The sequence below is a fragment of the Drosophila eugracilis genome, unplaced genomic scaffold, assembly GCF_018153835.1.
Source record: "Drosophila eugracilis isolate 14026-0451.02 unplaced genomic scaffold, ASM1815383v1 contig_764, whole genome shotgun sequence".
NCBI lineage: Eukaryota > Metazoa > Arthropoda > Insecta > Diptera > Drosophilidae > Drosophila > Drosophila eugracilis.
In genome coordinates, this window is record NW_024573661.1 from 432150 (window position 1) to 448377 (window position 16228).

A 16228-nucleotide genomic window follows, 5' to 3' on the forward strand; every position below is an offset into this window, starting at 1 on the left:
TTGCTAGTGTTTTCCTTGGATATTTGATAAGTTTTAGGTGAAGATGCATAGAAATCAAAGGTACTTTAAAATGCCTCAAAAGTCTGAACCCAATGGAAGTCAATATAAAGTCTTTTTTAAGTAGTTTTTAAGAAAACTAAAACAAAGCTGTTTATCTAATGCATTTTTTTACGTATAAGAGCTTTAATATACACATGTCAAAAATGCATTTTTCTTCTTATGTAATAAATGACACGAGCTATGTAAATAATAATATAAAATGTCTAGTATTTGTTCTTAGGCCAACAAACTTCATTCTGATTCTTAGACATAATGAACTAATAAAATCCTAAAGAATTTGTTAAAGATTTTGTGTAAAACGTTTCTTTAGGATTTTATTACTTTACAATGGAAAGTATCTCTACGCGTTAGCCAGGTTTCGATTCATTCCAATCAGAAATCGATATCGATACCTCTAACCAGAACCGATCGACGAACTCTGTCGGGGAATTCATTCGCGAAAAAGAAGTGGATTGTGTTGTGTCAAATCGGATAACCAAGTTTAAGAAATATACAAAATATATAAAATAAAAAAAACTAAAGACGTGAATAAATATTAATAGTGCTAAGTTCCGCAAATCTAATTAAAATAAAAAGGGCGCGGTTCAAACTGAATTTCACCAGTGCATTAAATTCCTTAAGCTTATCAGTGGTTTTTCCGGTTGAATGAATGCATATACATATGTACATATGTACATAATTGTGTTTAGTTTGCGATTTTAATAACTGCTTCAATAAAACGGCATAAATATGACCGCTCGAAGGGAAAGTAATTGCCTTAATATTACCTCATATAATATTAGGGGTCTTGAGGGCAAACAGAAGGACAATGAATTCATAAAGTATCTTCGTAACTTTGATATTTTCATTTTACTCGAGACACATACACTACCGGATGCCCTATCTGCAGATGAATTTAAGCAAAATCAGACCGATTTTGAGTTTTTGCACTGGAAGGATGCCACGAAAGTATTTCGTCGTGGCAGAGGAATCGGCGGATGCATAATAGGCATTAGGAAGTCACTCAAGGATTCTGGGATAACGCACTTAATTGTTGAAAGAGAAAACTTAAAGATTCTTCAGCTGCGTTTAGGCGATAAAGAACTAAATATAGTTCCACTCTACCTACATACCATAGGCTGGGAGGAAGAATTCGAGCCAGTGAAGAAAGCTTTTGACAGCAAGGAAGTTCCCATAGAGAATGCCATTGTCTTGGGTGACGTAAACATCCGAATTGGTGAGATCAAACAGGCGGTGAAGCCCAATCCCTGCGTAGCCAATACGAATGGACGCCTTTCCAAGGACAAAAAGTGGGAACGAGGAGGCAAGTTCTTTACGTTTTGCACTGATAACCAACTTCAGATTCTAAATGGATTGACCAATGGCGACCCAGAGGGAAGCTTCACTTACTTCAGTACCGTGGGAAACTCGACCATCGATATATCTGCCGTAAGCCAGAATCTCATGGCATCGGTGGTGGATTTTAAAGTGGATAAGCCAAATGTGGCGCATGGATCTGATCATTTGCCCATCTGCCTGGAGATGAACCTTGATCTCTTGGGACACTCTCAGGTGGCCATTACTTCACCAATGCGCGGAACAACCAGCGGTGTCTCTTTCGATTCCAGCATAGTACTGAGTGAATCTTCTTTGGACTCTGCCATTACATCTAAGGAAGTGGCATTTGTTCTCAGGCACGGATCCTGGCCGGAGTTTTCAGGAAGCACTTTGAAAGACTTCGTTGGCGATATTACCCATCATTGCAATACTCTTTTCACAGGGCCAATTACAAAGAAGATCGTCGCTTCAATTGTGTCAAAGGTGTCATCGTCGGAACTGAAAAGGATTCTACTCAATATACTAAAGGTCAGGTTGACGAGGTGGTGCCGAGAGAACCAAATCCTAAGTAATAGCCAGATACGTTTTTCGGGAAAGTCCTCCAAGAAGGATTTTGTTTACAACTTGAGTTCTATTGCCAGTATTAAGTTGGCTGAAAAGGGAACCAGGGTCTACTCGTACTTTGTTCAGTTCGAATCAGTATCCTCAGAAATGCTCAAAACTCTCTTATGGGCCAAGCTTCAGAAACTGGGAGTGTCTTCAAAAATAATCACCTTTCTAAGCTATATACTAAGGGAGAAACTTTACAGAGACAAGTTTCTGAATAACTTTCAAAACGGCGGTGGAGCCCTGACAAAGCTGATATTCGCCCTATATCTGAACGATCTTCCCGAGAAGCTGAAGGAGGGACTCCTCATCGATGACCGACAAATAAGCATCCTAATGTATGCCGATAAAATAGCTATCCTTGCTGACAGTCCAAAACGCTCTTCAAACTATGATCAACCAGTTGGAAAAGTACTGCATCAAATGGGGCCTGATGGTGGATATGACAGAGTCTAAGGTTATGGTTTTCCGGAGGGGCGGTCGGATTTCCGCAGTTGAGAAATGGATAATGAAAGGCGAAGAGATAGAAACTACTTCCAAGGCGATGTTCCTCGACTTTCAGTTTACTGCCTCCCTATCAAGCAGACAGCAAGTACTCAAAATGGTTGCCGATGCCAAAGGTCGCCTGGAGGATTTCCTGGGCGAACATGAAACTTGGACACGATTATTGTATATTTACATGGCTGAAGTCTGGGGAATTCAGAAATTTAAGGAGATTGGCAAGCTGCAAGCCTCTTTCGTAAAGAAATCCACCGATACCACCACCTCCAGCCGCCCTAAGCTTCATAGTCTAGCCCTGGATCTTCATCTTAAATATATTGGAAAACTTTATTTTTCCGATAACGACCATTCCTTGGCTCGATTTCTAACTCACAAAGTAATTGAGGAGAATATTTTGTGGGCGGAGAAGCTTAGTACTCTTTGTGGTCCCTTTAAGTTGAAGTGGAAAAGCTACCTGACCTCTGAACTGGAGTGGACATCCTTTTGCTCAAATCTAGTCAGCCGCCTTAAAGAATAACTAAGACTTAAGGTAAAGGTTTTTTATTATTTAATAATTAGTTGTTTAAAAAATTTTTTTTACATTTTTAATAAATATTAATAAGTTATAACAAACGTTTAAACTCTAAAATCAACAATAATTGTAGTCATATTCATTAGTAACATTGCTAAATTTTAATTTTAGATCAAGTTTAAACACGATCAACAGTCATAGTATTGGGGTCTTATTTTTTGAGTTTAACTTTAATTACCCTTTGAATTTATGTGCTTTTTTTTTATTTTATAGATTTCCTTTTAAAAATTTTTATCTTTTGTTTTTGAAGCTAAACTTTTATTGTCTTTGGACGTTTGGAAGTGACTCAGCTAGACTCAGCTTGATTATTCTACTAGTCTGGGGTTTTGGGTTGCATGGGGGTACCAATGGTCTTTGGTCTTGGGTTCTTGTTGTGATCGCTGCCAAGTGGTATTATTTATTAATTTTACTAGTCGTAGTAGTAAAATCTGAAACGACAAGAATTTGCTTAGCAACTGGCTCGGTCTAGATCGGACCCTAAGTGGATTCATTTCCTTACAGTAGCCCGAATGTGGTTCTCACAGAGCTCGGGTTGAGTAAGGGGAGATTCTGCTAACTCATAAGCTAAGAATATTCATGGGTTGAATAACATGCATATAGAAAAAGGTCAGCATTCTGGTGCTCTGTTAGTGGTGTTATGTTCGGTTTTAGGATTGTAAACATAAAAATCGTTTTGAACTTTGTAAATCTTTCTTAAGAACTCTCTTCATAATGATGATTTCTACATCTGACATACTGTTTTACTAGTAGTTAGGAAAATGTTTACTCCTGTTTTTGAACAATTTTTAAATGCGGAGGGTTATGCTATTAAATATGTTCATGATGGCTCTTTTAGATTCTAGCCTTTTCTCCCTCCCTTTACTCGGGCTAATGCAGCCAATTTGGAAAAGACGTCAATGCAAATTAAATTCGTTCTTATGAATACTTTTGAAAAAATGTATTTATCAGATTTCGATTTTTTAAACAGAAATTTTTGTTTCACAATGTACTTGTTTTTGTTTCACCATTTTACGAAACTTTTTATCACTGAATGAGGTTTTGTCCGACTACTCGTAGGGGCTATGTCGTAAATGTTATTATCAATTTTGATTTATTTTGTGTAGCTGCGATTAGGCGACTACTCGTAGGTTTTTATGACGTTTCGCATGAGTCACAGTGGTTTATCAAACTGTTTGTTACCACCTTCACTCGATTAGCACTTAAGGTTTTTATGTCGATTATCGCGCGCTTAACTAGTTGGTTAGTATATCCTGAGGTGACCAGTACCGAAAGGGAAAAGACTTTTTCAATCAGGATCCTACCGACTGCGCCAATTAAATAAATTTTAAATTATAAAGAAAAACAAATATGTTTTATTTAATCATTTAACACGATTTATTTATTATCGTAATACACCGATTATTATTACAGGCACGTAATAAGTCTCAAACTGAACCGACTTAATTCTATTACTTTAATTTATCATTAAGCCTTAGCTTCAAGCTTTACATGTTTACATGTTTTGTTCTCTGAGCGAACTTTTCTTAAAGCTAAGCTTAACCCTCTTTTATTCAAGTTTACTTCTCTTGAATACAAGATTTACTCTTTTTAAATCTCCGTAACAGGACTCCTATTCTGGCCTTGATCGATTGTGGAAAATTTCGTTATAAATGTTTAGTCTAGGCTAGAGTCTGGTAAATCTCAAACTGAACTTCACTGGGTGTTGAGTTTTACAGTAGTGCACTTAGATTTATAAACTTCACTTAGTTGTACCAATGATAACTATCCTCGAGCGTTAGCTGTCTTAAACTGATTTTATCTTAAGTCTTAATTTATTATGAAGCCTTGGTTTTGGGCTTTTACAATTATTATGTTCTCTGAGAGAACTTTCTTATATCTAAGCTTTATTCTCTTGTATTCAAGTTCGATACTCTTGAATACAAGATTTCTCTTTTCAATTGTCCGTAACAGGACTCCTACTTTAACCTTGATCGTCTATGGAATATTTCGGTGTGAATGTTTAGTCTAAGAGTCGGAGTAATAAGACTCTCTTGTTTTTCAGTCGCAGTGTGGAAAAAGAATTTAGACCTGCGATCTGTCTGTTTTTATAAAGGTCTGGGAAAGTTTATATTTTCATTTTCCATGGTCGATTAAGTTTACATAAAAGGAATCTATATCTTGCTTATGACTAAACTGGAGGTGTGTGGACATGTGCATAGGAGTATGTGGTACTATGGATATGTCACTATATTCATATTTCAGTGATAGCTCATAACCCGTTGTTTTTACCTGGGCTAGCACGGCGGGCATTGCCATCAGGTGAGTTGATGAGTAGCTGCTGTAGTTCCGGTCACCGATTGTGATCATTTCGTTTTTAAATTGTATGACGTATGAGCCCTCTAGTTGGTATTTCTTGGCTGCTCTGGATACTGTTCCATTAAAGTTGGTTAAGAAGGGTGTGCTAGATTCATCGATTAGATCTACTGTTTCTTGGTTGGTCCTCAGATAGTCGCATTCGGCTTGGCCTCTTTTCAACAGTCTAGGTATGCAACTGTCCTCCTCCAGATTGAACAAGTCCTTTACTCGGCAGACTATTGTGTTACCAATGGATACACAATTTCCGAGGAGGGCGTATGTTTCTAGGCGGTCCTTCGTTGTATTTCAAAACAACGTGCTTTCCATCGGATATCGTTTGGTAGATCCTCATCAATCTGTACTTCCTGTCCACTACCTTGGACATCGCCTAGATGTACAAAAGAGTAGTTCCCTTTGTAAGGACTGTAAACATGGAAAATTCGACTGCCTCAACGACGTTTTGATAAGGGAGGCTGTTCACCTTCGCCAGTATCGTGTCGACCTCGACATGGTCCAGAAGATTCGTATTAACCACTTCAGTCTTTCCTATTGAGCAGGCCCTCAGTATTTCGTTGACTTGATCCGCTATTGTAATTGCCTTGTGGAGACTTAGATTTTTCGCCGTGTTTGGGCTATCTGATTTTTGTTGGCCGATTTGTGCCGAACTTTATGTTTGCGTAAGTCCACTGAAGTACAATGTTGTCATTGGTACAGTGGAAACAGCTCCTGGAAACAGCTTATTGTGCATAATCCACAAAAAGTGTTCTTATGGGTCCGTAGATTGTCTTCCATCTTGAGTTGGGTAAATATTTGGATTTACTCGGAATGTTGTCCTAGATTTCCATAGAATATCTTCAACTCTTTCAATTCTGGTTCAAATGAATTTCTAATAGTTGTAGGACTCAGACTTGGACTTTTTGTTTTACAGACAGCTTTTCTAACCAAATTGAATTTTTATGAATGGCTTCTGGACTAAATTTAATTTCTTATTCTCTATTACCATTTTTTTAGTGGCAACCTTTGAGGTTCACTGCTCACTTTCACAATTTATTGACCACCCTTTTTTTTAATGGAAAAAATGACTCCGGCATAGAGATTAGAATCCAATAATCTCCGAAAAATTCATTTATAGATTGAGTCAGAGAGTCGAAAAATAAGATGCTGAAATCTCTAAATTAGACTTTGCAATTTCATAAAGGATTGGATTACAGATTTGGCTCTGCCGGATATTGATGTTTACATTAGCGGGCTTGATGTTTATAGTATCCGTCAGATGTGGGGTGAGGGAAATTTATCTGTGTGAGAATCCATTGCGGCGCAGCAGATCAAAATTGCTGACTTTGGAGTAATCTTGGAGTCGGTCGGCAAAATCACTTAAATAATGAGTCAAATAACATGCATACCCGAATACATATGTTGACGTGTTTAAGCTTATAATATAAGTAGATGTTGATTGTTAAAAAGGCAGATATATGGATTTATGAATACGTGACTATATCTCTTTAATTAAAGATACATTTGATATAAATTCAAACCTTACTTATTATAAAAGTATCTTTATCTAAAAAATGTATACTCTAATAAGAAGAAATCATTGTTATGAAACTGTAAAATGAATACAATTTATGTAATTAATAACTTATTATTAAGCAATATGACTAAAATAAAACGAAACTGTATGCAATATATCTTGTGCAATATATGTTAGTTAATGTGTTACTAGAAGTACATTTAAATATAAATATTACTTATTAGAAAATATGTTTAATTTTAATTTTTTTTATACAATGTCTATTTCAAAGTAAACATTATTATGACTCTTTAAAAAAAATTTGTAAAAACCGCATGATTATATGCAAAACATTATGTTGTATTTTCTATTTATAATAAACTAAAAATAAAAAATCGCCACTTCATGGTTTTATATTATATAATATTAAATTATTTTATAAAAGCTATAAAACGACATATCTTTGTAAAAATGATACAGGACAGGTAAGAAAATATTTGCTCGTTTCAGTGTATATGACGGCATTGGAACTCTATATTCTGAAATTTATTGAGGCTCAGTATTAATATATTTATTTTAAAGCTCTTTGAGGTCAAAATGCTGTTAGTAATACTTTCTGAAGGTATATGGTAAGTCTTAATGCAGAGTTTCCACGTTACCATTATGCTCCGATAACTTCTATTTCCGCATCTTTAAACATTCAAATATTATTGCTAAAGATAGTTACTCAATGTGGATAGTAAGTTCATTTACTATACTTTCACATTTTAAATGTAGATCACGCTTTTAATTCAAAGTTGAGAAGATCTTTAAATGGCAAATAAATAGCTCTTTACCAAATTTATTTAGTAAGCCAAAAGAATTCTAAGCAGCAAAGATTTTTAATGAATGAACTCCATTTCCATTCTCAACAGAGAAATAAACCCTTAACTTAATATTAAAACATCTATTAAACCAATTCAAAATTAGTTTATTTTTATTTAGTTTTTTATTTTTCGTTTAGCTTTGTGGTCTATTCATAGTTTCTAAATCTTAGTTTTTGGAATGTCATAAAATCACCTTAAACACTATTACGAGTACCATTCAAATATTGCATTACAAATGATTGCACATAAATCGTAAAAATATTTTAAAATAGTTGCAAATAAATATGCATAAATTGTATATGTATACAAAAAATTCAATGTATAAAATATGCAATACTCCTTAGGAAACAATCAAAATAAACAGAATTGTGTGCATAGTATTGTTGATATCATAAATTCTTCGCAGCTTTGGCTGTGATGCTCACTTGGTAAACGACCCATTACCGGATCAATACGTTAATATAATACTAATCAAGAAAATCAGGCCCTTATAAACGACACCTCCAATGGAGTTCTTGTAACACAAATATTTAGCATCCTTAGTCATTAACAGCTAGTTCTGGAGTAGATCTTAATCGTGATACTTGGGGTTTAAACAAAAAATTGGATTTTATAGAATATTTGTTTCAAAAATTAGAAATGGGAGAGCTAGTTTTTTTTACTTTTTAAAAGCAATACATTGTAAAAGATTAACAGAATATCAAGTAATGGGATTTAACTGGTTGTAGAAATGCTGCTACCTTGCATATCAGTAGTTGATCTTAACCGTGATAATTGGTAATTATAAAATTCTATTGTTAACTTAAAATATTTGGGGTTTTCTTGTACTATAATCATTTGTTTTGTTAGTTTAGTGATATCGAAGATTTTTTCAAATACTTTTCTCTGTAAAAGTAATCGAAAACAAAATCAATTAACAAATTTAGAGAATATAGCAAAGGGAATATCACGATTAGAACTTCTAACTATAGGTTAGCTTCTGAATTTTTTACTTTAGTTTGCACCTTGGTATTATATCTCAATCGTGATAATTGGTTACTTAAATATTTTAGGTTAAATCAAGTATAACAAATGAATAATAGGATTTAGAATTGGAGAGCTTGATGGTAATAAAAGATCAATGGAATATCACGATTAGTCCTAAACTAGTTATATGTAGCTGCTCAGTTTCCAGTTCAGTATATAGCTCAGCCCGCTTGACTAGAGTTGGAGCCACCGCCGCCAGTGGCGAGTCCTCCGCAGCAATTGCTCTGCGCCTTGGCACTGAAGCTTCCCAGCCCAATGGAACTGCCCTCAGATTGTCGCTGAGCTGCCGCCGCCGCAGCCGAACTGCTGCCATCCTTACTCCTTGCCTGACCTATCAACTCGGCGGCTATCTCGTAGAACAGCCGCTCCACATTTTCCGCCTCCTTAGCGGATGTCTCCAGGAAGTACATATCGTGCTGTTTGGCAAACTCCTCCCCGATCTGCGTGGGAATCTCGCGATCATCCCTATCCGTCTTGTTTCCGACCAGAATCTTAAGCACCTTTGAGTTCGCATACTCCTGGATCTCGCGCGAGCCAATCCGGGAGGCAGTCAAAGGTGGGTTGACAGCTGATGTCGTAGACCAATATCAAAGCATGGGCTGATCGATAGTAGCTCTGGGTGATGGATCGGAATCTCTCCTGGCCGGCGGTGTCCCAGATCTGCAGCTTGATTTTCTCGCCCTCGACCTCCACCGTCTTGATCATGAAGTCCACGCCAATGGTGGCTCCTTGGCCCGGTGGAAACAGTCCCTGGGTAAAGCGGCGAACAAGGCAGGTTTTTCCAACGCCCGCATTCCCAACTAGGACGATTTTGAAAAGGAACTTGTAGTCTTCCATTGGTGCTATTGTCGAAATATGCTGGTTTTCGGACTACTGGATGCGTGTGTGTGTGCTCTGCAAACGTAGACGAAAGTTAGTCGAAGTTCAGACACACCTAGTCAGCGACGCGTAACGACTATACTACGATGGGGTGGTGGTTCGTTGGATCGGCTTACGCCATCCTCGTCGAAGACTCCGCCTCTCACCTGTGGCTCACCTGGCGCTCTCTTGGTACCTGGACAGCAATTTGGGTGGTTCTAACGACAGCTGGCCTTCTTTTTTGGCCAATTTGGCTGAAAGCTGATGACTCAACAGCAGGTGCTAGTTTCTCGCTTATCGGTGCGAATTGCACCTAAATCCATTCAGAAGTGTTTTCACCAGGTTTTCTGTATACGGGAAGTGGCCATCAACTGGTCGCATGCTGGCGCATTAATTTCGTATTTTCCGTATGTTTACCAACGGAATTTTGTTGATTTTCGTTTCTTTTCTTCTATTTGAAGTTATCATGACACGACTCCCGTGTATGCCGTAAATATTTTGCTCGAACCTCCCCCACGCACCTTGAAGTTGTAGAGCTTAATGATTTTTTAAGGTTTTCAAACTGTTCAGATTTTACTATATTTTATAAATACCACTGTCTTATTTATATATGTGTTTTATATATGTAAATATACAAAGATAGTGTTACCAGACAGCAAAACAACTTTCAACCAAATAATCCCAGAGCAAACCTGATATTTAAATTTTCCCTCCAAGCCTCTAGTCATTATTAAATTTAAAACTTTTTGGCCTAAAATTGTTTCTATCAACAATTGGTGAAATTACTTACCTTAAATTTGGGCCATGTTTGTCGAACCCATGCTGAAAGCTACTTCAGACGCCTTGGCACTCATCCTAACTCCCTAGCGAAGAAGCTAATTTGGAGACCAAGAAGGGGAAGACTCAAAAGATACCACCCACACGATCTCTCTTTAAGATATATTTAACACCTTCGAAGTCTGCTGTAATTTAAACTGTAACTGAATAGAAATATTGTATTGTATTGTAACCTTTATACCAACGCTTTGTTATCCCCTATACTTAAAACTGTAGACTGTATTAATTAAATAAAATACAAGAAGTGATAAAATAATAAACAAACAAAATATAGAGATTTACAATATCTTAATTTGTTACTATAGTCCAGATTTATTTTTCCCTTAATACCTAGACTTGACCATTGATTCTCATGCTCCACGGGATGAACAGTATTTTATGAAGTATCGGTTGAAACACTATCGATGCACTATTGTCTTCTGTATTAGTTTCAGTCTGTGGATGTTATCGATAGTGATCTATCGATACTTTTTAAGACAACCCTGAAGCCGAAAACAAGCCACGCTAGAGAAGAAAATCTTTTGGAAAATTAATAAAAGTTGTACATTTATAAACGCATAAGACGAGGACGGAGTTCGTAAGTGGTTCAACGAATTGTGCTGTGCGTCTCCACCACATTTTGATTTCTTAAAACGTGCCAGACACCGAGCAGGGGACTTTTTTCACGGAGCACCCCGAATAGAACCTAAGACATTTTCGAACATGGCCGAGGACTTCGATGTGGAGGCGATGCTCGAGGCGCCGTATCAGAAAAATGTAAGTTTCGAGTGCCCGAAATCAGGCAATTATCGTTTAAATTAAGACCCACTGGTTTTTGTACCAACCAACAAATGCGATTATTTTGCTGCGATAAAAAAAAGAAACAGTTACTTCATATGTACGTTTGTATACTTCTTTTCCCCACATAGAGACACCCACAGGCGCGCTTGTGTACGTACGTGCATTCTGTGTTTGTATGTAAGTCGTCGTCTCGGGCACACACACACATACACACACACACACATGTGCACTCGATGCATACTAAGTGGTCTTAAATCGATTTTTAACCTAATTTTGTTGTTTAATAAAAGATCAGGCGTCGAAACAGCTCTGCGTGCTGATTTTGGTAATTTTTTTTTGTTCATATAGTTTTATACTTGACTGCGTGCATACAGAAAATTATTTCGCGAACTAAAATCTGTCTGTGTGTGGGTTGGTGTTGTTTATTTTCCACCGCGGCATTTGGAACAGTCATGTCCTGTCGACTGTCGATTGCAGTGGGTGTGGGTACAGTGGGGGCAAAATATTTGGCTTAGTTGCAAGGGCAACTGAGAGCGTGTAACAAGTGTCTGTAAACATTAAAATGTTTTTTAAAAAGCAGTCGCGGTCAGAGATAAGCAGGGATAATACATAAACTGACATTAACATTTTTAGCTGACTGAGTCCGACGAAGTATTTAGAATTGCTTATCAATTTCTTATCTTATCTGGTCCAACGATCTGTGGCTGCGCTTAAAAAGGTCGTCTAAGGTTCTTTCAAACCTTATATAGAATATTTATAGGTTTTGAATATGTAGATGTAGATGTTTTTGCACATTTGTTATCATACAAGTTTTTATAAATTTCTTTCTTTTTGAATGTACAATTTGAAACCATTTTTGGCCATTCAAAGTAGTTCAATAAACCATATATCAAACAAATTTTTTTATTGTCTGATAGATTGTTCCTCCTCTTCAATAAGAGTGTACAAGAAATGTATTATTACATAAAGCCAAAAGTATTGGTCCCTTTTTATAAAGTTTATCAAAACACTTAAATAATTCTGTTTTACAATCTCGAGAGTAGGGAACTGTTTGAAGCTCCTCTCGCCCCGAACGAATAATCTTGAGTTGAATGGCTCTTATTTCTTCCTATCTGCTGTCTCACTTAAGAACAACCAAAAAAACTACCCACACACAATCACCATTAAAAAAAAAATCAAACAAAAATGCTAGAATAATTCTTAAGGGTGAAATGTCTTTGCAGAGAATCGAATAAGCTCAATATTGTTGCTAGAGATTGTTTTGGTCATTCTAAACACAAAAAGCTGGAGACCATTTGGTAAGTTTTGAATGTGCCAGAAGCTGCGAAAAAAACCATTACAAAATTACAAAACAATAAAAAAAAAAAAAACCAAAACATATCTAGGCATTTTGTATTCAATATGATTTGTTTATGTTTGAGTTTTTTTGAACACAATCCAATTAAAATTCGTTACCTTACTGCTCTATGTAAACCAATGAAACTGAACGTGCACTAAATTTCAGATATACTCCTCCTAACTTGTCTGGGGCAGCAGGCAGCACTACTACTACTCTCACTCACAGTCAGACAAGAAAGAAAGTATCGCTCAAATTACAAATTACAGATTTACCATAAACAGAAATCGAAATACGCGTATAAGCAATAATGACCAACACAAGAGCCCAATGGGCTTAGCCTAAACAAAACCTATTTGAAACAAACAAAAAGTAATAAGCAATTCTTAAAATATAGCACTACAATCTTACTTATATAATGTCTATGTCCTATATATATATAGACGACGTCTTTTTGAGAACCAATCAACCAGTCCACTCCACTAGCCAGCGCTAAACATTACCCCAAAACTGAACTGATTGAGAATGAGAAAGGCATGAGAAATTTGCCCATGTGGAGACAACATTTCTCGCCGTCGTGAACCATCTGTGTGTGTGCCATATATAATATATATTTATTAATATATAATATTTACCAAAACTACCTATAAGATCTCTCTTTATCTATATCCTTATTACCACCTTGCTAAAAATTGGCAATGATCCTCAAATGATCATTGTTGACTTAAGCATTTCTACTTTATATACTTGCAGATGCCAAAAATTTAACTAATTTACTTTGATTTGCTTTCTCTTATTCAAAAAAAAAATATTTACGAAACTGAAAAAATAATATATCATAACAAACTCAAATGATATAATCGAAAATCAACCAACATCAACAACGACAACAACGTAACGACCGATCAACACCCGTTATGTGTTCCCACCCACCAAAAAAAACTGATACCAATCGACAAAAAAAATAATCCACTTATCTGTATCTACATTATTGCTTGCGCCCCCCCACCCATCCTCTCCGTCCACTCCCACACCCAATCCACAAAAAACAAACAACCTATCTGTGTAGAATGTCAGTGCGGGCAGCGGTGGACGTGGTGGACGCAGGCGCAGCGGCAGCAGCCCCGACGGCGGAGGCCACGACGACGACTATGCTGAAAACGGTCCCCGAAACGGCGGGAGCTCACACAAAAAGCAAAGCAAGCGTTCACGGTAAGTTTAATAAATTAATGTGCACTTTACTCAATTTTTTGAACTTTGCCCTGTTTTTTTTATTTTATCAGAAGCAGAAGCGGCTCACGTGATGGCAAATCCCGTCGAGATCGCGGCAACGAACGCAGCAGCCATAGGGACAAAGATAAAGAGCGTGATCGATATCGCGAGGGAAGCGACCGGGATCGATACCGCAGAGAAGGTGGAGAACGGGACCGAGAGCGGGAGCGTGAACGCGAAAGGACTCGTCGCAGTCGATCGCGGGATGAACGTGGCGTCGATGATCGTCGCAATCGTTATGGCGATCGTGACAGGGAACGGCGATCGCGGGATCGTCGTGGCGGCAGCAAGTCCTTGCAACAAGATCGCTCTCGGGATAAACGTCGCCGCAGTCGATCTCGTGATCAGCAGCGCAAACGGCTAAGTCCGATACGTGAACGCAAGCGCAGTCATTCCCGCTCAAAGGATAGGAAGTAAGTTGACATCATAAGACGATATATTCGATCTTCTATCTGATTTAAATATTTTTGTCCACTTTTAGCAGCCGTCGTCGGGGAACCCACTCGCCTCGTCGCCGCTCACCTGCAAACGGAGCTGGTGACCGAACCCCGCCCACCGAGCTCAGTCCCGAGGAGCGGGACGCCCGTACCGTCTTCTGCATCCAGCTGTCGCAACGAGTGCGCGCTCGTGACTTGGAAGAGTTCTTCTCCAGCGTTGGCAAGGTGCGCGACGTCCGCCTGATCACGTGCAACAAGACAAAACGCTTCAAGGGCATTGCCTACATCGAGTTCGAGGATCCAGAGTCCGTGGCCCTGGCTCTGGGCCTCTCCGGTCAGCGACTGCTCGGAGTCCCCATTATGGTGCAGCACACACAGGCTGAGAAAAATCGCCTCCAGAGTGCGACACCCGCGTTCCAGCCGAAGAGTCACACTGGTCCCATGCGCCTCTACGTGGGATCACTGCACTTCAACATTACCGAGGACATGCTAAGGGGCATATTTGAGCCGTTTGGCAAGATCGATGCGATTCAACTTATAATGGACACGGAGACGGGCCGATCCAAGGGATACGGATTTATTACGGTTAGTATCCATTTTATTTTTAAGATATTTGCAAAATGGTTTTATACTTAGAGGAAGGCATGTTTTTTAGTAGACTTTTAGGGTGACTATAGAAAGAAGGATTCCCCCCACTTCATAGTTTTAGGGCTTACCTACTTATGTTTATTTTAAAAGTAACTAATTTTTTTTCTTACAGTACCACAATGCTGACGATGCCAAAAAGGCTTTGGAACAATTGAACGGCTTTGAGCTGGCCGGCCGCCTCATGAAGGTGGGCAATGTAACGGAGCGTCTAGACATGAATACCACCTCGTTGGACACGGACGAAATGGATCGCACGGGCATCGATCTGGGCGCAACGGGGCGCCTGCAATTGATGTTCAAGCTGGCGGAGGGAGCAGGTCTGGCGGTGCCCCAAGCGGCGGCCAATGCTTTGCTGGCCACAGCTCCTCAACCAGCGCCAGTGCAACAGCAGGAGGTGGCTCCGTCGATAGCCACGCAGTGCTTCATACTGTCCAATATGTTTGATCCACTCACGGAAACAAACCCCACCTGGGACGTGGAGATCCGGGACGATGTGCTGGAGGAATGTGCCAAGCACGGCGGAGTGCTGCATATCCACGTTGACACCACTTCGCCCACGGGAACTGTTTACGTCAAGTGTCCGGGAACAACGACTGCAGTCCTGGCGGTGAATGCCCTGCACGGACGCTGGTTTGCCGGCCGAGTGATTACGGCTGCTTATGTACCCGTAATTAACTACCACACGATGTTCCCGGATTCCGTCAACGCTGTCGATCTGGTGGCGTTGACACGAAAGAACACCGACGATTGAGGCGGACCCGGAGGGCATAAAGATTGTTAAAATTCGTTACGGTAACCAATTTTTGGTCAAAACATTTTCAATTTTTTTAAAGACTTTCGACGCAAGCTGAAAACTAGGGGCACATATTAAAATACAATTAATTACATTTATAAAATATATATGGATTCAAAAATTACTTTTAACAATTCACGCCTTGAACCAAATATGTCCGTTAAAGAAATGAAGTTTATCTAACGCCTGAAATGCTGCAAGAAGTTACCGATGGAGAACATCCTAGTTCTTAGTGCTTAATTTGTAATTCGCTAGTTTGACCGCCAAAAATGTAAGGACACTGACCGATCTATCGATAGTTGGCTTTCACGGAACTTAATTTTTAAACTTTGGTTATTACTAAATTCACCTATCCGTTAAGCCAGTCTAGTTTTACTATACAATATTTTGTAGAAAAAACTTTAATCAAAATAATAAAAGACGAAATTGTAAAAGTATTGGGTTTCAAGCGGAAGGTATAACGATAGGCAGGGCTG

The 16228-nt window shown here is 38.5% G+C and overlaps 2 protein-coding genes across 4 annotated transcripts; one reads left to right on the forward strand and one right to left on the reverse strand.

The window, feature by feature from the left end:
• Nucleotides 1-8686: 8686 nt before the first annotated feature.
• On the reverse strand, nucleotides 8687-10292 carry LOC108107149 (ras-related protein Rab-30). Its single transcript, XM_017214556.2, is given in 4 exon segments — nucleotides 8687-9321; nucleotides 9323-9685; nucleotides 9828-10185; nucleotides 10243-10292. Coding segments are annotated over 2 exon segments (675 nt in total). The 5' UTR covers nucleotides 9629-9685; nucleotides 9828-10185; nucleotides 10243-10292; the 3' UTR covers nucleotides 8687-8952.
• A 651-nt stretch (nucleotides 10293-10943) lies between these two features.
• On the forward strand, nucleotides 10944-16186 carry LOC108106925 (RNA-binding protein 39). 3 transcript variants are annotated; one of them, XM_017214183.2, is made up of 6 exons: nucleotides 10944-11063; nucleotides 11128-11242; nucleotides 13672-13814; nucleotides 13886-14287; nucleotides 14356-14896; nucleotides 15072-16186. In XM_017214183.2, the coding sequence occupies exons 2-6, from the start codon at nucleotides 11189-11191 to the stop codon at nucleotides 15708-15710; spliced, it is 1779 nt and encodes a 592-aa protein (XP_017069672.2). In that variant the 5' UTR covers nucleotides 10944-11063; nucleotides 11128-11188; the 3' UTR covers nucleotides 15711-16186. The 3 variants fall into 3 exon arrangements, with proteins under 3 accessions (XP_017069672.2, XP_017069673.2, XP_017069671.2); XM_017214184.2 differs by having other exon boundaries at nucleotides 10949-11242; nucleotides 14359-14896; XM_017214182.2 differs by having other exon boundaries at nucleotides 10950-11242.
• The last annotated feature ends 42 nt before the right edge of the window (nucleotides 16187-16228 follow it).

What these genes read in the sequence shown, in the direction of transcription:
- LOC108106925 (XM_017214183.2), top strand. Translation starts at nt 11,189, where the DNA reads ATGGCCGAGGACTTCGATGTGGAGGCGATGCTCGAGGCGCCGTATCAG. An exon ending in AGGCGCCGTATCAGAAAAAT is followed by an intron (nt 11,243 to 13,671) that starts GTAAGTTTCGAG and finishes CTATCTGTGTAG; the next exon opens with AATGTCAGTGCGGGCAGCGG. An exon ending in TCCCGCTCAAAGGATAGGAA is followed by an intron (nt 14,288 to 14,355) that starts GTAAGTTGACAT and finishes GTCCACTTTTAG; the next exon opens with CAGCCGTCGTCGGGGAACCC.